General features: G+C 33.8%; 1 protein-coding gene across 1 annotated transcript in view; it reads right to left on the bottom strand.

Annotated features, from left to right (window-relative positions):
• Positions 1–3,950: 3,950 nt before the first annotated feature.
• CENPK (centromere protein K) overlaps positions 3,951–26,915 on the bottom strand; it is a 29,121-nt gene continuing 6,156 nt past the window's right edge. The window contains exons 4-9 of the mRNA XM_024753093.1: positions 21,656–21,702; positions 12,103–12,185; positions 11,909–12,007; positions 11,449–11,575; positions 7,448–7,501; positions 3,951–4,840 (exon numbers count right to left, since the gene is read on the bottom strand). Of these exons, the coding sequence (XP_024608861.1) occupies positions 4,682–4,840; positions 7,448–7,501; positions 11,449–11,575; positions 11,909–12,007; positions 12,103–12,185; positions 21,656–21,702 (569 nt within the window). The 3' untranslated portion in view covers positions 3,951–4,681. The remainder of the gene's footprint in view (positions 4,841–7,447; positions 7,502–11,448; positions 11,576–11,908; positions 12,008–12,102; positions 12,186–21,655; positions 21,703–26,915) is intronic.

The raw sequence follows: 26,915 nt of genomic DNA, 5'->3' as shown, positions 1-26,915 counted from the left end.
AACATTACGATTTGCTCTTCTTTGAGACTCTGCCATACTAAATATGCCAGATTTGTCCATGGCAGCTCTCCTAATGATTACAGAATGGCTAAAGAGTTCCAGATGTTTCATGCAGACCAAATAACATTCACCAGAACAGGAGAAGCCATCTCTTCCTGGGAATTTTTTTAATCAGTAAGAAAATTCTTTTCCCAAATTCCTTAGTTCCCATATACCCCCTTTCCCCTTGCCTATAGTTTCCACTATCATTAACATCTTGTATTTGTGTTACACTTGTTACAACCGATGACCTAATACCAATACGTTATTATTAACTAAAGTCCATAGTTTACATTAAGATTCATTCTTTGTATTGTAGTTCTATGGATTTTGACAAATGCATAATGTTATGTATCCACCATTACAGTATCATAAAGAATAGTTTCACTGTCCTAAAAATCCCCTGTACTCCACCTATTCATCCCACCCTTCCCTGCCCTCCTTCCTACAAATCCTCCAAAACCACAACCTCTGGCAACCACTGATTTTTTAACTGTCTCCATACTTTTGTCTTTTCAAAAATATCATACAGCTGGAATCATATAGTATGTAGCCTTTTCAGATTGGCTTCTTTCACTTAGGAATATGTATTAATGTTTCCTCTGTTTTTTCGTGGCTTGATAGCTCATTTCTTTTCATGTCTGAATAAACCATTATATGGATGTCCTATGATTTGTCCATTCACTTATTGAAGAACATCTGGATTGCTTCCAATTTTTGGCAATTATGAAAAAGGCTGCTATACACTTTGGTGTGCAGGATTTTGTGTGAACATAAGTTTTTCAACTCATTTGGGTAAATACCAAGAAGCACAATTTGTGGGTTGTAGAGTAACAGTATGCTTAGAATATACTTTTTTTTCCAAAGTGACTGTATCATTTTGCATTCCCACCAGCAATCAATGAGAGTTCCTGTTGCTCCACATTCTTCTCAGCATTTGATGTTGTTAATGTTCTGAGTTTTGGTCATTTTGATAGGTGTGTAGTGGCATCTCACTTTTGTTTAATTTGCATTTCCCTGATGACACACAATGTGGCGATCTTTTCACCTGCTTATTTGCCATCTGTTTATCTTGTTTGGTGAGGTGTCAATTTAGTCATTTTCCCCTCTTTTTAATTGGGATGTTTGTTGTCTCATTGTTGAGTTTTAAGAGTTCTTTGTATATTTTGGTGAGTTCTGTGTTATCTTTTTAGATATGTGTTTTGCACATTTTCTCCCAATCTGTGGCTTATTTTTTTCATTCTACCAGTGTCTTTAACAGAGCATAATGTTTTAATTTTAATAAAATCCAACTTACCAATTTTTTTCTTTCATGGATTGTCCTTTGGTATTTTATCTAAAAAGTCTTCACCAAACTCAAGGTCAGACTAGATTTTCTCTTATGTTATTTTCTAGAAGTTTTATAGTTGTGCATTTTACATTTAGGTCTATGATCCATTTTTAGTTAATTTTTGTTAAAGGTATAATGTCAGTATTATCAGTGACCAGTTTTTCTTTCTTTTTTTGCAAGTGCATGTACAGTTGTTCTACCACCATTTGTTGAAAAAGACTAAGCTTTCTCCATTGGGTTGCTTGCCTTTCCTCTTTGTCAAAGATCAGCTGACTATATTTGTATGGGTCTACTTCTGAGCTCTCTATTCTGTTCCAGTGATCTATTGTCTGATTTTCACCAATTTCACAGTATCGATTACTATAGCTTTATAGTGAGTCTTAAGGTTGCTGTCAGTCCTTCCACTTTGTTCTTCTTCAATATTACAGCAGCTATTCTGGGTCTTTTGTCCTTCCATATAAATTTAGAATCAATTTGTTGATTTCCACAAAGTAACTTGCTGGCATTTTGATTGGGATTACATTAGACCTATAAATCAATTTGGAAAAGAATTGAGACTTTTAACAATATGGAGTTTCGCTACCCATAAACATGGAATATGTTTCCATTTATTTAGATCTTCTTTGATTTCTTTTATAACTTCGGTAGGTTTCCTCATATAAGTCTTGTACATATTTTTGATGTTAACGTAATAATGTTTCAAATTTCAGGTATATAGGTAACAAATGACTTTACTATGCTAACTTTGTATCCTGCAACCTTGCTGTAATTGGTCTTTATTTAGTTCCAAGAGATTTTTTATTGGTTCTTGGGATGTTTTTTTGTCTTGCTGCATTAGGTGGAACTTCCAGTACAATGCTGCCTAGCACTGGTGAGAGGAGACATTCTTGCCTTCTTCCTGATCTTAGAGGGAAAGCATCTAGTTTCCCACAATTAAGTATGTTAGCTGTAAGTTCTCGGAATTTTTTTTTAAAGAATAATAATGCATCAGATTGTAGATGTTCTTTATCAAGCTAAGGAAGTTCCTTTCTATTCCTAGCTTGCTGAGAGTTTTCATCATGAATGTGTTATCTGATTTTGTCATATAGCTTTTTTGTAATCTATTGGTATGGTCATATGATTTTTCTATTTTAGTCTGATGATATGTTGGATTTCATTAATTGATCTTTGAATGCTGAACCAGTTTTGGCTATTTGGAATAAATACCACTTGGCTGTTATGCATAATTTTTTGTACTACATTGTTGAATTTGATTATTTTGTTGAGGACGTTTGTACCTATGTTCATGAAAGGTATGTTTGTAGTTTTCCTTTCTTGCAATGCCTTTGTCTGGTTTTGGTATTAGGGTAATGTAATGTTTTTGTCTGGTTTTGGTATTAGGGTAATGTAATGTTTTTGTCTGGTTTTGGTATTAGGATAATGCTGGCCTCATAGAATGAATTAGTTTCTATTTTTTGGAACACAGAATTGTCATCACTTTCTTCTTGAATGCACCAGTGAAACCATTGGGCCTGATGTCTTCTGTTTTGAAAGCTTATTAATTATTGATTCAATTTCTTTAATATATAGGCTATGCAAAGTGGTTATTTTTCCTTGTGTGAGTTTTAGTAGATTGTGTCTTTCACAGAATTGGTCCATTTCATCTAAGTTATAACATCTGTGGGCATGGAGTTATTCAAAATATTCTTTTATTACCCTCAATGTTCCTGGGATCTGTAGTGATGGCCCCCACATATAGGTTCTCAGAACTTGAAACATCTTCTCCAGCATACTCAAAGCCACAAAAAAAAACCTTCAAGGGTTGTAAGCTTAGATGGAGTACAAATCAAGGCTAATTCTGCTATAATTTACATTGTTTATGATTGAGATGAAAAGTGGGCAAAAAAATCATGCTATGTTAAAAGGCTGGGTTAACAAATTAAAAAGTAGGATGCAATCATCACAGTTTTCTTTAAAACTTTACAAAAGATGCTACAGTAAAAAGATTCAAACCAATAGATGTATGTGAAATCAAGACTTGCCAAATAAATCATCAAGTTGTTTATTGCCTTTATCTATTTCTTACTGTAATTTGCAACACAGAGAAGTTCACAGACAACAGTATTATCTGCTCTTGTCAGACAGAATTATTGTCAGACTTATACTGCTAGCACCATTTTTCCTTTCTCCAGTAACTCTGAGGAATAATAAGTTGCTCAATCCTTTGACTCCCAACTAGAGTATGCTAGGAAGGTACTTTTGTATGTCATCTTCCCATAAAAGAACTTACACATTTTCTAAAATATAACAGTATTTGTATTTTCTATAAATGGAACATGGTATACTTGGAATAGTTTTTGCCTACTTTAAAAAAGATGAAGTATTTAAGGTAAACAAGAAACTTGGATACTATAATGCAGTAGAAAGCATTTTCAAAAATAAAAGTATATACTAAGTCATCTTAGAAAACTAATGATACAAAAAGTATTTGGAATTCTCTAGTTTAGCTTATATGTAGTTCTATAATATCATCTTTTATCTACCTATGAAAAAGTCTATTTAGTTTATTAAAATATCATGCCACATCCCCAAAAAAGCTAGTTTTTAAATGAGAATTTTATTTACGGGAAAGTCACAGAGGATTAACAAAATTTTATGAACACAGTATTGTTAGTAATAATTAACAGAATCAAGAATGATTTAATATATATCATCACTTGTAATATAATACACATTAAAATATAGTTTTCATGCTACCTTTATCCATTAGTTTTTTTAACATTCCAATTTTTAACAAATCTAGAAATATGGCATTATACATGGAACAGATTTACTAAATGCTTTTAAATTATGCTTCCTTCTACATTAAGATACTAAGTCAATTTTTAAACCTCCTGCAAATTAAATGGCCTTTCCATTACAATTTGTAAATTTAAAGGATGTAAGCACCAAATGGAAATCAAATGCATAAAAGAAACTGTCATAAATTTTAAAAGAAAAATATTACATTATCAATATCATAAATTAACAACGAATTTTCCAAAGAATATTGCAGAAGTAAGGTATATATAAAGTTTTGTAATAATTAAGTCTAGAATATTTTTCACTTGCATTCTTGTCCACCCAGTTGAAAATACCAAAGCAATGACTGACTGAGAAAGGACCATTTTTAAATAATAGTGGATGGCAGCATGAGTCATTTTAAGCACAAAAGGAAGATGGACTATGTGCTTTGATTTGCAAATAATGTTCCTTATCCAAGTAATTCTCAGTGTTTCCATTATCCTTGAATGACAAGATGCTTTAAGTACGTGTGAAAAAAAGACCATCTTTTTACTGATGGAAGGCTTCTAATCTTATTCGGGTTGGATCTTCTGGATGTCTCAAGGCAATTCCATTACGCAGGAGCAGCTCAATATAAGGTGGCCAAAAAGAATCACTAATTTTGACATATGGGTCATGTGGAACATCAAATAATCTATTTAAAAGAATCTAGAAAAAAAAATCATTCAAAATATACCTTACTTGGAAAAAAATTGATACAGCTATAATAAAACATTAATGAAGTTTCTTACCAAAGAATGTTAATGTCTTTTCTCTTTGAGTAATTGTTTATATCATAATTTCTATGTATTAACTTAAATAGTTGATTTTCTTTTTTTAAAAAATATTAGTGAATGGAAATAGCTTTAAAATGAATCTTTGCACCTTAACTTTTAAAATTCCTAAAAACTAGTTAAAAGGCACTTACAATTCTCTCACTTCTCTTAGGATTAATAATTTGCTTATGTTACAAGATTGGTTATAACCATTTCTTAAAAGTAAAAAACTTAAATACTCAAAAAGCTCGAAAACAGCATACATATCTTAATATTTGGGGGAAAGAGAAACCACCAATGCTACTCTTCCCCCAAAAAACACCTATTCATCTGATAAATCTTTGAAACAACAATTCTATCATCATCATTTCCTTCAAATTATCTTAAATATCTTTGATTTCTTCACTAAGGATATTGAGGGGTTCCAACCACAAATTGGGACGTTTTGAGTATCTGCAGTAAATTATATAAGACTAACATTTCCCAAACTACATTCCATGGAATTGGTCTCCCTAAGGATGCTCTTAGTGTGGAGAAACAGGGTTCTATGGTTATATAAGCTGGAGAAAGACTGCCAATGTGCACTCAGAATCACCTGTATATCCCAGATCCACTGGCATTAAAAAAGTTTTTTTAAGAAACACACATTTAAAATTCTTCAAACACTAATGTTTTATGAAACATACTGAAAAATGCTAAATATGTATCAATTATTACTCTACCTCCTTAGCTCCCACACGGTGCCTTCACAAATTACAAAACCAGAATCGCGAAGGGTTAAAAGATTCCTCAAGGGGCACATAATTAGTAATAGATCATGGATTAGACTCCATATTCTGAATTGCCAAGCCAAAGCTTTAAATATATTATATTAAGAAACACAGAAAAGGAAAAATACAATTTATACAAATATAAAGTACCATAGAAATAAAATTAAAACTGTAAAGCTCTCATCTCAATCACATTTCATAATAATATCAACATTTTAATTCTTTTTTTTTTAACATCTCAATTCTTGAAATAATTTCATCTGCCATTAACTTTAGCTATTTCTTTTTTTTTTTTTAGCTGCAACATGTGGCTTGTGGGATCTCAGTTCCTCAACCAGGGATTGAATGTGGGCCGTGGCGGTGAAAGCTCGGAATCATAACCACCAGGCCACCAGGGAACTCCCTAACTTTAGCTACTTCAGAACCACATCCTGGAGAAAAAAGCTCTTGGTCTCATTTCTTTTAGGTATGATAATAAAATAATTAAATATTATTCCCATTTTAGAGCAACTGCTTATTTTAGTATAATTTAAAAATTTTATTTTCATTTCTAACTTCAGTTATATTAATCAAAGTTCTAATAGATGCCAGAAATAATTAAATGCTAAAAATTCTACTTTAACATGAACATGTATATTGGTTTATTCTTCACTGAACTGCAGTTTAAATTCTGTTTATATTTATTATTGATAATACAAGCCTTGGAGACAAAAATAGTTTCTAAATCTAAGTTTTACATGGTATCTCATAGTGCACTATTGAAAAATTACACATGTATTTCCCAGTTAATAACTGTCAATATTTGCCACATATATAACAACTTTTATTAAAAAAAAGTCAAGTCATCCATGAGAAACAGTAGTTTCAGTATAAACTGGACTAAATAGGAATATGTTAAAAAATTCAAATCATAATCTAAAAAATAATTGTATTTTGCTTTCCAAAGTAATAATATTCTATATTAAGATATCCTGAGGCACCAAAACCATTTAGCTAGATACATAGAGACTTTAGCATCCAATGCAGAAAATTACAATGTGAAACAAGTTTTCTGAAATCACTTTATTCTAAACTTACCAATGACTTTTAAAAGTCACATTAATTGTTAAATAGCTCTTCATAGACTACCTTCCTCTCCACCCAATCTGCAATAGGTCATCATATAAAGATTTAAGTATTTAATATAGTTGGTAATTTGGCTGAAGTTCAAAAACTTCTTTTTTTTAAAGGTCAGAGATATTTGTAAATAAAATAAAAAGCAAATGTCAGGCAGAAAAAGGTGTAATGAGTCCTTACATTATGAAAAAAGAAGCTGATGTTATTTAAGGAAAATCTGTGAATGAAGTTCTGCAACTTTGTGGAAAGAATCCTTAAACTCAATTGTGTATTTTAGATAGAATACAGACTGGCCAACTAAAGATTACATCAATGTAACAGCATAGGCTTTTACTGTGTAGATACTAAAAAACATCATAAAATTTTTCTTAAAGTAATAATCGGGAACACAATTAAGAGTAAGACTTCAGTTTCATCTTCTTCTAAAAAATAATATTTTCTTACTACATAGAAACTAATTTTATACTAAGATAAATTAATATATATAATAAAGTTTGGTGTATACCTTAAGAACTAAAGCAGCATTTTTTTCTTTTTCAAGCCTATGTATAATTGTTCACAAATCACTAGTGAAGAGATACCTTCAAGACAAAACAACTACACAAAACACTTACCTCTAACATTTCATGCAGTGTTATCAGCTGTGCAGTTGATTCTTGAATGTTTTTCTTTGAGAGAAGTGTGAATAACAAAGAATTAACATTTCAATTCTAATGGCAGAATATTACACTGTATTTATTACAAAATTTCAAAAATTAATATCCCTCAATTGCAGTGGTACAAGATATACTAAAACCAAACATTTATAATGAGATGATTTAAAAAGCATTCTGAAAGAAAACAACCTGCTGTACTAAACAGTAAGGTTCATAAAAATAGTTGAAACAACCTCTTAGACAGGGAAATCTTTTGCAATTACTAGAAGATACAATTCAGAGTATCCACCTACCTATCTACCTATCTCTAAATATGGAGATAAATTATAAATTTATATAAATGGATAAATTATATTACATATATTCATATAAATGAAAATCTAATGTCTGAACCTTCCCTATCAAAATATCCCAAACAAATGACATTCCAGACTGTATTGATACAGCTTTGGGACAGGAAACTTGCTTCCCAGGGAGGTTTGTTCATCTTTCTATAGTTCTTGACAGTTCCTAATATTAACTCAACTCACTAGTTCTTTTTTTCTTGGAATGACAGAGAATAAATCTCATTCCAATTCCACCCTAGAGTTCTCAAATATCTGAAGACAGCTATTATGAGCTCCCTGCCTTCTCCATATTAATCATCATGAGTTTCTTCAATTATTTCTCATAGACTTGCAGCCTCTCAATAGCATGGTTGTTCTCTAAATGTGTTCTAATTTACCTTTTTAAAAAAATCCAGTCTCCACAATGATATAGCTGTGATTAGAAAACCAAAGATGAAATGGAAGACTCACTTCCATACGTGTAGAAGCTGGAATTCTATTCAATAAGTTTAAGATTGCATTAGCTTTTGGACATCTATTCTGCCCTACTGACCTCTATCTGAGAACACTATCATCTAAAGTGCCAAAAGTTTCCTTCATTGTATATAGCTAAGATATGTCTCCTTCGTTCTTCAGTGTTTTAAACTCAAGAAAGATATTCTATGTACCTCCACTAAATATTGTCCTATTTTATTTGGACCGTCCTATTTTATCTTGGCCAGTTAAAAAATACAGTTCTAATTCTGTCATCCAATAAGTTTACTATCTAGTCCTCTCTCAATTTCATATCATTTGTAAACTTTGATGACTATGTCCTCTACCTCTTTATCCAAATTACTGTTAAAAATGTTCCATAGGATAAGGTTCTAAGGGAAATCTTCTAGGATAATACTAAAGCTAATCAGCAGCTTTTGAGTTCAGACATTCAATTAACTACAAGGTCTCCTACTATTGTGACATCTAGTACCTTCCTGACAATAATCAAAGATTAGCAATGGAGTCCTCCTAAGGTTTTATAGAAATACAAATATATTAAAGAAACAAGCAGCAAGGCACAGATTAAAATATAAAGGTTTGAGATAATCAAAGAAAATGCAGAAGAAAAATATAATGAAAGAAAACAACAAAAAAAGTTTCAACATAAGGATATGATAAACAATGTAAAATATAATAAAATAAAATTGCCATGAAATGCAATGTGACCTAAATCTGCCCCTGGAAACAATGCATCATCTTCAAAGCAAAACTGATATTGAATGATCAACATTGTGACATATCCCTGTTAAGTTACTGAAGTTCAGAGATAAAGAATCCTTCAGGCAAATAGTCAGAAGCAGCAAGACATCTACAGGCTGGCCTCAGACCTCTCCACAGCACATTCAATCTGAGAAGAATGGAGAAACCCCTTACCAAGTCTTGTGACTTCTAAAATCTCTGCCTAAGATAAGCGTTTAAGTATACAGCAAAATATGTTCAGCATTTAAGAATTCAAAAAATAAAACACCCAGGAATTCTTCTTGAACAAATTACTTGTCAAACAAACCCATCATACCAAACAATGGATTAAACTTAAAAACTCAAAAATGAATGGTAAAAGATGATAAGGATTGAATCCAACATAATGTACAATAAAGACTAAATGTATACATGAATGATGGTATCAGAACAGAATATAAATGCAATGAAACTACCAAAGTTAAAATAAATAACACAATTCATTTATTTTAAATAAAACTGATGGCACCTTGATCTTGGAATTTGGCCTCCAAAACTATGACAAAATAAATTTATTTTGTTTAAGCCACCTATTCTTTGGTATTTTGCTATGGCAGCTTGAGCCCACTGATACATCCATTATTATTGCTTGACAGAGAGAGACAGAGAGAGAGAGAGAGAGAGAGAGAGAAAGAGAGGGAGAGAGAGTAACCTATCAGTTTGTAATATGTATCAACAGTTCATATACTTCATTTAAAAAAGTGAGCTTATCCAATATGACTGAATAAACTCATGGTGGCTTCTGGTAATCAATGCTTTCGTTTAGGAGTGTCTCAAACCTCTGGTTCTAATAGTGGAGAACCTTAATAGGTTAAAAAAAAAAGTTGAAAAAAAGAGAGACTGGAATCAGAAAATAAATCATTAAGTTATTTTAAGATTATGATCATTAAGAGGTAAGGGATCATGAATTTACTGAAATCATTAACAGAAGGCCGTTAACAATTTCACAAATGACTAAGGGGCATAAATAACAATGGATAGAATGGGAGAAATTGTCCATAACAAATGAAAGCCTACTGATAATTACAAAGAAGACAGGGAAGAATAAATAAACACAGATTATAAGAAAACAAATTTTTTCTCCTTTTCCTAGTATGCTCACAGTCATTCAAGAAATATGAACTCAGAAGGTACTACAATAGGTATGCAAGACAGTACAGACACAAAGATGAATTAAACAAACCAAGGAGCTCACAGAGCGTGGTGGGTCAACAGAGAAAGAGAAATAAATGATTACTACAAAATCATGTAATAAATGCTAATAAAATGACACCAAAACTTCATTCAATGCATCACACAAAAGATGATGTTTGAGTTGCTTTAAGAAAGAATTTATTATTTTCACCAGATAGGAATTGTTTTGTAACCAGAGGGAATAGAATGTATAAGGCACAAAAAAGTGACAGGTCATTGCATATCTGCTGGAACTTTAGTACTATGGTTGAATGGACTCATGCAAGAGATGAATAAAGAATGGCTGAAAAGGAGGCTAAAGAGATAGACAAAGTCCAGAATATAAATTCATTCCTCTAAGGAGTTTATAGACTTCATCCCAGAGGGAGGCATCAAAAGTTTTATGTTGAAAAATGATTTAAATATGTATATTTTAAAATACATGATTAAATAAATTGTTAAATATGTATATTTTTAGAAAGATTGTTCTGGTCCCAGTTTCAATGCCTATTCCACTTCTACAAGTTCTATTTATTTATACCTATACTATTTTTAAAAAAGGAATTAAAGTGCTTGTTCCCAACCTTCTGTCACTCAATGAAATATTTGCTTTTGTGAAAAAGGTTTATTCCATCATAACTGTTATTAAAATAGTCAATAACTTACCTTAACTACAGGTACCTTCTGATTTTAAAAGTTACATGTGTTTATCATAGAAAATTTGAAAAACAATGAAAACAAAAACAAATCTTACCTACAATCTTAGCCCCAGGCATAAGCACTATTACGTTCTTTGGTACAAATTAGACTCACACAATTTAATCATCTGTGTTTTATCTTCTAACAATCAATAATTTGTGAGATTTCATAAACTCTTTTGATAGTGTTCAATACACTTTTAAAAGCTGCATTTTAAAAAAAAAAAAAAAAAAAAAGCTGCATTTTTCCATCAATATGAATAAAATGTAAAAAAATGTATTTAATCTTATTTTATTACATAACTAGGTTGCTTCTAATTTTTCATTATTATAATGTGATGATGGAATATTTCTGTGCATGTACCTATTTGTGTATGTCTTTGAAGTGTATATTTAACATAAAAATTTATCAGAAAATTTACCTGTGAACCTATCTAAAACAATTTCATATGTGAATATCTACATGAATGTCTTCTCTAAAACTTACCTTTTTCTTTTTAACATTTCTATCAGGCAGAGGAAAATGGTCTTCTAGAAATTCACCCAAGGTAACCAAGAGTTTCTCCTTATATTCTTTTATATCACGCATTTTCGTTGTCAGCTCATTAAAGATTCTAAAAGATTTATTTAAATTTAAGAGAATTAATTTGCTGATAAAATACTTAAGTATATATAACTGGTTACTCATAAAATTAATCAAAAACTTTGTTCAAACTTCATTGCTCAAAATAACTAGCTTTATGAGATAAACAGTCTCTATTTAACATGTAGGAAAACTAAAAGTCAAATTATTCATAAAAGATTAGGTAACTTAACAATTGGCAAAAGTCAGGGTAAGACTCACAATTTCTGGTAAAATTTAACTTCTTTTCATCTATGTATTTCATATAACATAAAAAAGGAAATAATTTTTCCTATTATGAAAACCTAGAACACAAAATCAATACCTTGATTCAGAAAATGTCACAACCTGCTGTTTCAAATCATTGTGTAGTACATTAAGAGATTCCAATATCTGTTGCTGTTCATCCAACCATTTTTGCTCCCTTTAAACATGGAAAAACAAAACAGTATTCAAATAAAACATTAATGCCAATTCAATATATATCAATGATTAGTAGTAATTATAATACAAATATACCTTTCTAAGTCTTCCTTTAACTTTTCATTCTTTGACTGAATAGTAGATAGTACCAATTCAAGATCATGCCTCAATTTTTGGAACTAGAACAAAATAATTAAAATTAATTGCTTAGTCTTTACTCCTGTAAATAGTGATATTTCTGAATGAGAGTGAAATTTACATACTAGGATATATATTCAGAAATCAACAGCAAAAAAAAGCCTAGTAAAAAATCTTTGAAAGGGAAATTATACAGCAGGTACTAAGTTCTTTGTAATATTTCATTGTTAAATTAAAAAATATAAGGGGTTTTGAGCAATAATTTCTAATTTCATATTGAAAGGCAATTTAATGGTGAATTTTCAGTAACCAGGCAGATTAGGTCTCTTTTCTAAGGAGACAATACAAAACAGACACAAATGAATATCACTCACTCAACAAATATTTATTGATCAGTTGTTGACCACCAGGCATTGATGAAGGAGTCAGGGATGCAAAGATGAACAGAACAAAGAGGCGAATCCAAACAAAGAAACAAACTTGTAACTCCAGAGAAGGATAAATACCATAAAGTAAAAGTAGGTCAAAACGAGAGTATAGAAATGAGGAGCAGGGATGGCTCTTTTAGGTAGGTAGTATGATATGGAAAGACCTTTCTGATCAGGTTAACTAACAGTTTAGCAACAGAGAAAGACAGCAAAAGATAAGTCATGTCACCATCTAGCAAAAGAATGTTCTAGGCAAAGGGAATTTTAAGTACAAAGGCCCTGAGGCAGAAGTATGAGGTATCTGAGGAACATATAAGAAGACTGTTGGCTATAGGGGATTACAATAAGCTAAACTTTTTCTAGTATCCTTTTGTTTCTAGAACACATTAGCTAGCGTTCCATTCTCCTGATATTAAGCGTTTCCATTAGCTTCTTATAATTCTAAATCTGTAATAATATAAAATTGTATATTATAAACCCTACAGCAACCATGAAAAAAAATGAAGAGATATACCTAATAAGCTAATAATGTAAATAAAATGCATTTATTTTGAAAAATACACAATTAATCCAAGAAAGTGGGAAGGGAGGAGAATAGGAACAGAGAAAATGTAGGACAAATACGAAAGAAAAATCAAATATGTACATTTTAATGCAACTATAATGATATTACATTAAATATGATCCAATAATGGAATTAAGTTAAATTAATAATCAAGTTATTTGTAGTGAGGTGGATGCACCTAGAGTCTGTCACACAGAGTGAAGTAAGTCAGAAAGAGAAAAACTAATACCGTATGCTAACGCATATATATAGAATCTAGAAAAATGATGAACCTAGTGGTAGGGTAGGAATAAAGATGCAGACATTGAGAATGGACTTGAGGACACAGAGGGAAAGGGGAGGCTGGGATGTAGTGAGAGAGTTGCATTGACACACATACACTCCAAATGTAGAATGGATGGCTGGTGGGAAGCTGCTGCATAGCACAGGGAGATCAGCTTGGTGCTCTTTGACCACCTAGAGGGGTGGGATAGAGAGGGTGGAAGGGAGGCTCAAGAGGGAGGGAATATGGGGATATGTGTGTGCATACAACTGATTCACTTTGTTGTAAGGCAGAAACTAACAAATACAACATTGTGAAGCAATTATACTCCAATAAAGATGTATGAAAAACAAAAAGAGCTAGGTAACTTGCCTGAGGTTTCACAAATAAAAAGTGTCAGAGCCCATACTTAAAAAAAAAGAAAAGAAAAAGAAATAGTTCAGTATATAAACTGCAATTCACTATAATAACTGTACCAATAAAACTTTTAAAAAGTTCAAAATAAAGAATCAATCATAGAAAGGTACCCGGAAAAATGTGCAAATATTTGGATACTAAAAACACACTTCTAAATAATCCATGGGTCAAAGATGCAATCAGCAGGAAAATAAGAAATTACTATGAACTGTCTGAAAATGAAAAGGTTAAATTTTCTGGAATAAAGCAAAAGAAGTACTCAGATAAAAATTTACACCACTGAAAGCCTGTATTAGAAAAAAGAAAGCTCTCAAATTAATGACCTCAGCTTCCACCACAAGAAACTAGAAAAAGAGCAAATAAAACCAAAGGTAAGCTGAAGAAAATATAATGGTAAAAGTTTTAAATCAATGAAATAGAAAAACAAAAAGAAAAATAGGGAAAAATCAAAGAAACCCAAAGCTAATTCTTTGAGAAGATCAATAAAATTACCCAGACTAATTAAAGGAGAAAAAAAGAACACAAATTACCAACATCAGGAATAAGAGAGGGGGCGCTGCTACAAACATTAAAATAGTAATGGGGGAATACTATGAACAATTTTCTGTCAATAAATTTGACAAACTAGATGAGACAAACTCTTTCAAAGTCACAAACTACCAAGGTTCATTCAGAGAAAGATAACCTGACTAGCCATAAGGAAACTGAATATATAGTTTAACATTTTCCCACCAAAAAATTTCTAACCTCAGACAACTTCACCTATAAATTCTAAGAAACATTTAAGGAATAAATAATACTGATTCCATACAAGCTCTTTTGAAGAGAGAATACTTCTGAAATCATTCTATGAGCTTAGTATTACCCTGATACCAAAGCCTGAAAAAGATGTCACCAAAAAAGAAAATCACAGACCAATATCTCTCAAAAACATAGACACAAAACTCTTAATAAAATTTTAGCAAATTAAATCAATAAATAAAAAAGATTAGTACATTATAGCAATGTGGGGTTTATCTTAGGAATCAAGTTAATAGTTGAAATCAGTGAATTTAGAAATAAGTGACAAAGAATAAAGACACAGACCTACTAGAGAACGGACTTGAGGATATGGGGAGGGGGAAGGGTGAGCTGTGACAAAGCAAGAGAGAGGCATGGGCATATATACACTACCAAACGTAAGGTAGATAGCTAGTGGGAAGCAGCCGCATAGCACAGGGAGATCAGCTCGGTGCTTTGTGAGCACCTAGAGGGGTGGGATAGGGACGGTGGAAGGGAGGGAAACGCAAGAGGCAAGAGATATGGGAATATATGTATATGTACAACTGATTCACTTTGTTATAAAGCAGAAACTAACACACCATTGTAAAGCAATTATACCCCAATAAAGATGTCAAAAAAAAAAAAAAAGAATGACATAGCCCAAGGACACGACATAAACTGTATGAACCTTCAAGCTGCAAACTTTCAAAGATGAGAACATGCGTTCCATCAATGTCAGGCATGAGTGAAATTGCAGCTTGCCCTCCGTCTCCTATTGCTAATGATCCTTCAGCTCTACCATCTCCTGCCTCCTCTCCCTCCTCCAGTCAGTAACTCTTCTTGCCTGTTCACTCGATGTCAGCCCCTGTATGCCAGATGTTGTACTGTACTACTGTACTTTTCAAGGTACTGTACTGTAAGATTAAAACTGTTTTCTTTAAAAAGAAAAAGAAATAAGTGACAAAATTCAATATTAATTCATGATTTGAGAAATTCTTCATAAATTCTAATAAAAGGTAATTTTCTCAACTTTATTAATGGCATCTATGAAAAACCTACTGCTAACATCACACTTAATGGTCAAAGAGTGAATGCTATCCACTAAGATCAGGAACAAGGCAAAAATGTTCATTTTCCCCACTTTTATTCAATACATTACTAAATATTCTAGGACAGTACAATAAGCCAAGAAAAAGAGACAAAAAGCATCCAGATGGAAAGAAATAAGTAAAACTGCCTTTGTTCTCAGATGACATGACTAGCTATGTAGAAAATCTTACAGAGGACTTCCCTGGTGTTCCAGTGGTGAAGACTCTGTGCTCCCAACACAGGGGTCCCGGGTTTGATCCCTGGTCTAGATCCCACATGTATGCCGCAACTAAGAGTTTGCCTGCCACAACTAAAGACCCCATGCAGCCAAATAAATTAAAAAATTAATAAATACATTAATTAATTAAATATAAAAGAAAATTCTACAAAAAAGCTACTAGAATAAAGGAGTTTATCATGCTCACTAGATACAAGATTGACATATAAATATTAATTGTATTTGAATGTACCAGCAATAAATAAATGGAAATTGAAATTTTAAAAAAGAATACCATTTTAATAGCACCAAAAATATGAAATGCTAAAGGGATGAATCTGACAAACATATACAAGACCTGCACACATCTTTTTTCTTTTTTTTTTTGCGCGCACCTTGCGGCACGCAGAATCTTAGTTCCCCGACCAGGGATCGAACCTGTGCCCCCTGCAGTGGAAATGCAGAGTCTTAACCACTGGAATGACAGGGAAGTCCCTCATGACCTGCACACTTCTATCACAATTTATAAAGTCTTTTTTTGAATCATGAATTAATATGGAATTTTGTCACTTAATTCTTTCTGAATTTACTGAAATGATAAAATGCTTTTTTTCTTTTTTAGTCTGTTGATATAGTGAATTACAAAACATTGGTGAGATAAATTTTGTAAATAACAAATAAACGGAGGCCTAAATAAATGCAGAGACCATATAGTGCTCATGGATCTGGACTGAGACTCAATATGTCTCTTCTCCTCAATTTGAACTATAGATTCAGGGCAATCTCAGTCAGAATTCCAGTAAGCTTCTTTATGGGATAGAATGACAAGCCAACTCTAATTTATATGAAAATATGAAACAATTTTGGTAAAAAACAAAGTTATAGAACTCATACTACTTAATTTCAAGACATTACAAAGCTTCAGTAAACAAACCAACACAGTATTGGCCTAAAGACAGAAATACAGAACAAAGGAAAAGATATATCCACCACATAGGATGGAGAACAAATGGAGAGTCTAGAAATAGATCCACACATATATGATCAATTAATTTTCAACACATATGCAAAGGAAATTCAAAAGAAAAAGATAGTTTATTCAACAATTTGTGCTAGAATAATTAGTATCCACGTGAAAGAAAAAACAACCTTTATCAATAACTCATTCCACATGCAAACGTTATTCTAAAATGGATCATAGATCTAAATGTGAAACCTAAAATATTAAAATTTCTAAAAAAAAAAATGAAAGAAACTTTTTGTGACCTTAAGTTGGGCAAGTATTTCTTATATTTGAGTACAAACCTTAAAACAGGGGTCCCCAATCCCTGGGCTGCAGAGAGGAACTGCACAGCAGGAGGTGAGCGGTGGGTGAGCAAGTGAAGCTTCCTTCCCTGCCACTCTCCATTGCTCCCCAATGCTCACATTACCATCCCACCCCCAACCCCGGTCTGTGGAAAAATTGTCTTCCACGAAACTGGTCCCTGGTGCCAAAAAGGTTGCGGACTGCTGCCTTAAAATAAAACTTGATAAAGTAGAGTTAATCAAATTAGGAAGATATTATTTTATTAAATTCTCTTTGTTCCCTGAATTGCCTCTATATTCTTAAGATTCATCTTTGTAAATTGTTTTGGGTTTCCGTCTTTCCATTTGGAGGCATTTCACAAATGTCAATGATCATAGGCTGGCCATTCAACATTTTCTTTTCTTTTTTTTTTTTTGTAAGTCCAAAACCATTTATTTTTATTTTTTTAAAGTTCATTTCTTTTTCTACATCTTTATTGGAGTATAATTGCTTTACAATGGTGTGTTAGTTTCTGCTTTATAACAAAGTGAATCAGTTATACATATACATATGTTCCCATATCTCTTCCCTCTTGCGTCTCCCTCCCTCCCACTCCTTAAAAAACTACAAATAGAACTAACCATATGACCCAGCAATCCCACTACTGGGCATATACCCTGAGAAAACCATAATTCAAAAAGAGTCATGTACCAAAATGTTCATTGCAGCTCTATTTACAATAGCCCGGAGATGGAAACAACCTAAGTGTCCATCATCGGATGAATGGATAAGGAAGACGTAGCACATATATACAATGGAATATTACTCAGCCATAAAAAGATTTGTAATGAGGTGGATGGACCTAGAGTCTGTCAACATTTTCTTTTAATTGAAGTATAGATTACATACAATACCGTATGTTACAGGTGTAAAATACAGTGATTCACAATTTTTAAAGATTATATTCTATTTATAATTATTATAAAATATCGGCTACATTCCCTATGTTGTACAATATATCGTTATAGCTTCCCCCCCACTGCCCCCCACCGCATCGCACTGCATGCAGGATCCTAGTTCCCCAATCAGGGATCGAACCTACGTCCCTCTGCAGTGGAAGTGCAGAGTCTTAACCACAGGACTGCCAGGGAAGTCCCCTTATAGCTTATTTTATACATAACAGTTTGTACCTCATAATCCCCTACCCCTATATTGCCCTTCCCCTTTCCCTCTCCCCACTGATAACTGCTAGTTTGTTGACTGTATCTCTGAGTCTGTTTCTTTTTTGTTATATTCACTAGTTTTTTGTATTTTTTATTTAGTTTTATTTTTTAAAGGTTATACTTCATTTATAGTTATTATAAAATATTGACTATATTCCCTCTGTTGTATAATATAACATTGTAGATTATTTTATACTTAATAGTTTGTATCTCTAATTCCCTACGCCTATATTGCCCCTCTCCGCTGCCCTCTCCCCACTGGTAACCACTAGTTTGTTCTCTTTATCTGTGAGTCTGCTTTTTTGTGATATTCGCTAGTTTGCTGTACTTTTTTAGATTCCACATATAAGTGATATCATACAGTATTTGTCTTTCTCAGCCTGACTTCTTTCACTTAGCATAATGCTCTTCAAGTCCATCCATGAGGCTGTAAACAGCAAAACTGCATTTTTTTATGCTTCAGTAGTATTCCATTACATATATACACCACATCTTCTTTATCCATTCATCTGTTGACGGACACTTAGGTTGCTTCCATATCTTGGCAACTGTAAATAATGCTGCTATGAACAATGAGGTGCATGTATCTTTTTGAATTAGTGTGTTGTTTTTTTTTTTTTTTTGGATATATACCCAGCAGAGGGACTGATGGGTAATATGGCAGTTCTATTTTTAGTTTTTGGAGAAAACTCCATACTGTTTTCCACAGAGGCTGCACCAATTTACATTCTCAACAGTGTATGAGGGTTCCCTTTTCTCCGCATCCTCACCAACACTTGTTATTTGTGTTCTTTTTGACAACAGTCATTCTGACAGGTGTGAGGTGTTACCTCACTGTGGTTTTGACTTGGATTTCCCTGATGATTAGCGATACTGAGAATCTTTTCATGTACCTATTGGTCATCTGAATGTCCCCTTTGGAAAAATGTCTATTCAGGACTACTGCCCAGTTTTTAACTGGATTGTTTTTTTGTTTTGTTTTGTTTTGTTTTGTGGGGCCACACCACATGGCATGCAGGATCTTAGTTGCTTAACCAGAGATTGAACGCATGCCCCCTGCAGTGGAAGCATGGAGTCTTAACCACTGGACTGCCAGGGAAGTCCCAGCTTGTTTGTTTTTTTGATGTTGAGCTGCAAGTCATTTATATATGTTGGATATTAACCCCTTATCAGTCATAGCATTTGCAAATGTTTTCTCCCATTCAGTATGTTGTCTTTTCATTTTGTTGATGGCTCCTTCGCTGTGCAAAAGATTTTAAGTTTAATAAGGTCCCATATTTTTGTTTTACTTCCTTTGTTTGAGGAGACAAATCTAAAAACATATTGCTGATTTATGTCAAAGAGTGCTCTGCCTAAGTTTTCTCCTAGGGAATTTATGGTTTCTGGTCTTACACTTATGTCTTTAATCCATCTTTAGTTTTTGCATATGGTGTTAGCGAATGTTCTAATTTCCTTCTTTTACATGTAGCTGTCCAGTTTTCCCAGCATCACTTATTGAAGAGACTGTCTTTTCTCCATTGTAAATTCTTGCCTCCTTTGTTGTAGATTAATTGACCATAAGTGTGTGGGTTTATTTCTGGGCTCTCTATTCTGTTCTATTGAGCTATGTGTCTGTTTTTGTGCCAGGACCAAACTGTTTTGATTACTGTAGCTTTGCTGCATAGTCTGAAGTCAGGGAGCATGATTCCTCCAGCTCCATTCTTTTTCAAGATTGTTTTGGCTATTGGGGATCTTTTGTGTTTCCATACAAATTTTAAGATTTTTTTGTTCTAGTTCTGTGAAAAATGCCATTGGTATTTTGATAGGGATTGCACTGAATCTGTAGATTGCCTTGGGAAATTATGGTCATTTTAACAATATTAATTCTTCCAATCTAAGAACATGGTACATCTTTTAATCTGTTTGTGTCACCTTCAATTACTTTCATCAGTGTCTAACAATTTTCTGATTACAGGTCTTTTACCTCCCTAGGTGGCTTTATTCCTAGGTTACCTTATTCTTTTTGATGCAATTGTAAATGGAACTGTTTCCTTAATTTCTCTTTCTGATAGTTCATTGTTATTGTATAGAAATGCAACATATTTCTGTATATTAATTTTGTATCCTAAAACTTAACCAAATTCATTGATGAGTGCTAGTAGTTTTCTGGTAGTATCTTTAGGATTTTCTATGTATAGGATCATGTCATCTGCAAACAGTGACAGTTTTAGCTCTTCCTTTCTAATTTGGATTCCTTCTATTTCTTTTTCTTGTCTGATGGCTGTGGCTAGGACCTCCAACACTATGTTGAATAAAAGTTGGTATTCTCATTTAAAGCTCAAAAACAAACTTTGTTTATAAATGGCTTTTTGATGGATGGCCATCCTGCTTTTCACTGGGATCCCCCATATATTAATACTTACAGACCTTTTTTCTCAGGCCATTTAGATTTTCCAGAGATTATTTTAGCTCCAGTCTGAAGCTACTTTTATACCATACTGTAGGACCCCTGGAGATAGATCAAGGGAAGAAGCTGGTACTTCACCACACAGTATAAAAATGTTAACTTGAACTTTGACTTTTGACCTCACACCACCCCTACTAAAGACCCAACTTGGTGTTCTGAGTCCAAAGCCTCAACAGTTTAATGTCTCCACTCCATATACCTCCAGTTTTTAGGTGTGTGGGTAAAAGTTAGTCTCTTGATTGCAAAAGAGAGAGGGAGAAGGTCTAGTAGCCTGCTCTTACTTTAAAAAAATCTCCTTGTTTTTAGCTCCACACTTGAACCCTGAATTTTGAAGTACCAGGTTCCTTCAAATTCAAAGCCTTTCTCTTCAGTTCTGTAAGGCAGATAATCTCTCTTGTTATCATTACTTCTGTCTCTTCGAATACAGATACTTATCTATTTCCATGCTCTACAACCTTGTTTAAAATTCTTCTTTGCCTCTATCTTCTCTCCTATACTTTGATCTAATAAACTGACACTTTAAAAAAATCTTTATTGACATTTATGTTAAGTTTTGGGGACAGATATACATGTATGATCATTTAGCTATGTTTAACCTTTTCACTTTGATTATGAAGAGTTTGATCAACTAAAAATTAAGTACAAGAGTAAGGTTTACATATTTAAGTCAAAATTCAAATCATCTAAAATATCCTGTTCAATAAAACATAATTAATACAATTTTAAAGTGGTTTCATCTCACTCGTTATGGCATGAGCTTATCCAAAACACTTCTAGTTATAAGTTATTTTGGATTACTATAAATTCAGTAACTTACCTCTTCTTTTCCTAATGTTACCAGAACTTCTTCATTCAGTGGAATCACTACAGGAACAAAACAAACCAAAATTATACATATGCTTAGTTAAGTCTCAAAAATCAAGAATTTGATTTTGTGGTTTCTGAGATACCCCTTTCCCTTTCCATTTATATATTACAGAACTTTTTATGAGATGTGTACAGTTTTTATGATATTTTTTAATTTAACATCTTATATAGCCAACTTATATATCATTTTAGACAAATGTGATATTTATGCCTTTTGTTTTCAGTGCCTTTTTCTCTTCTCATTTTATTTTCCTAATCCATCAAAAACAAAATTAATAATCTACAGTGTGTTCCTTAAATATTTCTGTGGTTACATGATTCTATGCATACATATATACATATTCGTACATATTTGTACATATACATGCAAGTGTTATTAATTTTCTTATTGCTGGTTTTACAAGAATGAGATAATATCATACATATTTTTCTTATTTTCACACAAAAAAACCCCCATGGAAATCCTGTATATTCATCTGGTGTAAGTCTAATTCATAATTTTAAATCACTGTATAATATTCTGCAGGGTAAATACACCAAATGTGTTCAGGGATTTCACTACTGATTGAGCATTGACTTTGTGTCTAGTTTTTAGCCTCAAAAAACAATGACACAGGAAACATTCTTTTATTTATGTCTTTATATATTGGTGCTCTCATTCCTGTGGGATAGATTCTCAGAAAGTGAATTTCATAGAAGGAAATGTGTATTTTGAATTTTAAAACAGGATGCTAGATTCTTTTAATTTTTCTAGAAGCAATGAACAAGAAACAGCAAAAGATACTATAAACTCTTCTAAAATTTTTGCCAGTCTAAAGAGTATAAACTAATATTCCTTAATTAATTTACATAGCAAAATCAAATCCCTTATACTTAGAAAAGTTCAACTCATACTAAGAAAAGTTTATCTTTCCTAATGAAGTGCTATTTAAATTTCTCAAATGATATGCTACTGAAACTTTCTAAGCTATTTGCCATTCTAGAGGGTTTTCTAATAGAAAAGAGCTATGTACTTCATAGGCCCTGTATTAGAACTAATTATAGGTAGCCCTAGGATGGCTATACAATGAAAAGGATTCTAAAGACATAAAGTTCAAAAATCTCCTTCTTGGATAGTGTGGCCAAAAGTAGCACTTCAATGCTAAAACAATCATTTCAACAGATACAATATGACAGGATCTAAGAATATAAAGATTTTAATAATCTTTCCAGTGTGGCAGTGTACAGGATTCACAACCTTAAGCAAGGTGGGTATTTGACCAACAGGTCAGTGTGTTCAGTGCTGGCAGTACAAGGTTTGTATGTAAAAGATTATGAAAATAAGAAAAATAAAAATTTTAAATTCCCTGACATATAGCATCAAAAAGAATAAAATACTCAAGAACAAATTTAATTTAAGAAGCAAAGAACTTATATGCTGAAAACTACAAAATGTTGCTGAAAGAAATTAAAGACACACCAATGAAAAGAAAAAAACATCCTGTGTTCAAGGACTGTTAAAACTTAATGTTATTAAGATGTCAATAACACCCAAAGCAATCTACAGATTCAATGTAATCTCTATCAAAATCCCAATGATGTTTTTGTAGAAATATAAAAATCCATCCTAAAATTCACATGGAATCTCAAGGGACTCCAAATAGCCAAAACAATCTTGAAAAAGAACAAATTTGGAGGTCTCACACTTCCTCATTTCAAAACTTACTACAAAGCTACAATAATCAAAACAGTGTGCTACTGGCATAGAGACAGAGATATAGACCAATAGAATAGAGAGCCCAGAAATAAAAATCCCCACTGTGGGGACTTCCCTGGTGGTCCAGTAGTAAAGAATCTACCTTACAGTGCAGGGGATGCAGGTTCGAGCCCTGGTCCAGGAAGATCCCACATGTCGCGGGGCAACTAAGCCAGCACGCCACAACTACTGAACTAGAGCGCCCCAACGAGAGGGCCCATGTGCCTCAAACTACAGAGCCCACATGCTCTGGAGCCCATGCGCCACAACTACAGAGCCCATGTGCCCTGGAGCCCGCACACCACAACTAGAGAGAGAAAACCCATAGGCCACAACTAGAGAGAAGCCCGTGCACCACAACAAAGACCCGACACAGACAAAAAAATAAATTAAATAAATATTTTAAAAAATCCTCACTGTATGATCAATTGATTTTTTTTGAATTTTTTTTTTTTTTTTTTTTTTTTTTTTTTTTTTTTTTCCATCAATTGATTTTTGACAATGGTGTCAGGACAGTTCAATGGGGGAGAGAACAGTTTTCTCAACAAATGGTGCTGGGAAAACTAGATAATACACATGCAAAAGAATGAAGCTGGACTTTCAACTTTTCATTAAGTTTGAAAATTTCTAAAATTAATAAAAAAAATCTTGATCAAGAGGTAAAAAGTCTATTTTAATAAAACTAGTGGATTAATGATAAAGGCCTAAAGTAAATCTGTGGCAGTAGAGTTCAATATTTAAAGACCAGCTGTATGTGAAATGGGAAAATCTAGAAGAATCTAAAAGGACTCTTAAATTTGTAGCTGATCAAATAGATTCCATTCATTGTGTCAGGGAATGGCAATCAGTTCATGAATCTGAGGCATCTGTAGAATAATTTGGAAAAGAAGTCTAGAAGGTAGAAAGATATATAAGTGTGATATTACAGAGAAGTCTGGTTTGGATATACAGACTTGAAAGTTGTTGTGGAAATTGTGTGTCCTCTCCCTATCCCCCCACCCTCTCCTACCCCACCCAAAATCAGATTTTGACGCCCTAATCTCCAGTACCTCAAAATGTGACTATATTGGGGCTGGATCTTTAAAGAGGTAATTAAGTTAAAACAAGGTCATCGGGATGGGCCTTACTCCATTATGAATGGCATTCTTATACAAAGAGATTAGAACACAGACAGGTAACCGTGTGAAGACCCAGAAAGATGATAATCTATTAGGCAAGGAGAGAGGCCTCAGAAGAAACCAACCCTGCCAACACCTTGATCTTGGACTTCTAGCCTCCAGAATTGTGAAGGAAAAAAAAATCTTCTGTTGTTTAAGCAACTCAGTCATGCTACTTTGTTATGGCAGCACTAGCAAACTAATATAGAAGTCATTAATACAGATATAATCCATAAAAACAGGAGCAGAAAATATAATGTTGAAATAGCATATAGAGTAAGAAGCAAAAATCGCTGAACACAGTCAACTGGAGAACACCAACATTTTAATAGCAGAGTATGAGCAGTCTCTGAGATGCCCAATATAATGCTAGAGGAGGCAATAAGATAAACAGTTGAATGCAAATTAAAATAAAAATTGTATACACATACCTATCTGATGTGCTGAAATTAAAAAAACTACAAGGTGAGGACTTCGCTGGTGGTGCAGTGGTTAAGAATCCGCCTGCCAATGCAGGGGACACGGGTTTGAGCTCTGGTCCAGGAAGATCCCACATGCCGCAGAGCAACTAAGCCCGTGCACCACAACTACTGAGCCTGCATGCTGCAACTACTGAAGCCTGTGCACCTAGAGCCTGAGCTCGGCAAAAAGAGAAGCCACCGCAATGAAAAGCCAGCACACTGCAACGAAGAGTAGCCCCCGCTCACTGCAACTAGAGAAAGCCCACACGTAGCAACAAAGACCCAATGCAGCCAAAAAAAAAAAAAAAAAGACTACTAGGTGGTAGTGAAGACACAAAACAGTGGTGGACATTGGCATGAATATAGCAGTTTAAAACAAGAATGCAGATAAAATTGGGAAGAGAATGAGGAGAAAAGAATCCCAATAACTGGGATAGAGAATGGAGAGTAAACTAAGAAGGGATGGGGGGGACCTAAAAGAAACAGGACAGAGGGGCAGGAGAAAGCAGAAGGGAGACGTAAATGAAAAAAGAGGGTACAATCCATATATAAGACCAAATACAGACATACATACCACATAAAGGAATGTAGGCTTTAATAATAGAAAAATATCTCCTAGTTGGGTATTATAACTACAGATTTTTAAGGCTTTTTTTTTTTTTTTAATTTATTTGGCTGCACCGGGTATTAGTTGTGGCACGCAGGATCTTCATAGCAGGATGCAGGATCTTTAGATGAGGCATTCAGGATCTTTAGTTGCAGCATGCGGGATCTAGTTCCCTGACTAGAGATTGAACCTGGGACCCCTGCACTGGGAGTGTGGCGTCTTAACTACTGGACCAGCAGGGAAGTCCCTTTTAAGTCATTTTCTATTGCTCAACCAGAGGCAAAAATATAGTTGGCCTCAGTTGGACAAGTCAAAAGGCAACATAAAATCTATGTGGCCCTTATCTACAATAATTTCTCTCTTCCACTAAGTAAGTTTCATTCATTAAGAAACAATTTACAGTTTCTACTGAGCATATAAAACAGTGTCTCCGCCTGCTGATGCAGGGGACACGGGTTCATGCCCCAGTCTGGGAAGATCTCACATGCTGCGGAGCGGCTGGGCCCGTGAGCCATGGCCACTGAGCCTGCGCGTCCGGAGCCTGTGCTCCGCAACGGGAGAGGCCACAGCAGTGAGGGGCCCGCATACCACAAAAAAACAAAAAACAAGGAGGCTGGATTGGATGATACCTAAGACGGTGGACTGAACAGTGTGGGCAAGGAGAGTGCCTGTCACCACACAGAATCAAGAAGCCTCTAGTGTCTTGCCCAACAATTGTCAGAGGGTGTGGAAAGCTTCTGTGTGGCCCCCAATACCTATCTAATTGAACTGATGTGGAAGTTTTACCACAATGGATTAGAAGAGGGTTTTCCTGGCCCCCATATGTTTTCACTCCAATAATAAGCTAATTTCATTTATTGCCTTGAATTTCTAAATGGTATGTTAGTCTTATCACTTTTAAAATTCTATATTCTGGGGGAGACCTTCAAGATGGCGAAGGAGTAAGATGTAGAGATCACCTTCCTCCTCACAAATAAATCAGTAATATGTCTACATATGGAACAACTCCTACAGAACACCTACTGAACGCTGGCAGAAGACCTCAGATTTCAAAAGGCAAGAAACTCCCCACACACCTGGGTAGGGCAAAAGAAAAAAAAAAAAAACAGAGACAAAAGAATAGGGATGGGACCTGCACCAGTGGGAGGGCGCTGTGAAGGAGGAAAGGTTTCCACACACTAGGAAGCCCCTTCGCGGGCGGAGATGGAGGATGGCAGAGCGGGGAAGCTGCGGAGCCATGGAGGAGAGCA

Source organism: Neophocaena asiaeorientalis, unplaced genomic scaffold (genome assembly GCF_003031525.2).
Source record: "Neophocaena asiaeorientalis asiaeorientalis breed wild unplaced genomic scaffold, Neophocaena_asiaeorientalis_V1.1 scaffold399, whole genome shotgun sequence".
NCBI classification, from domain to species: Eukaryota; Metazoa; Chordata; class Mammalia; order Artiodactyla; family Phocoenidae; genus Neophocaena; species Neophocaena asiaeorientalis.
Note: the sequence above shows the minus strand (reverse complement) of the source record. Positions and strands in the feature narration are given on the sequence as shown.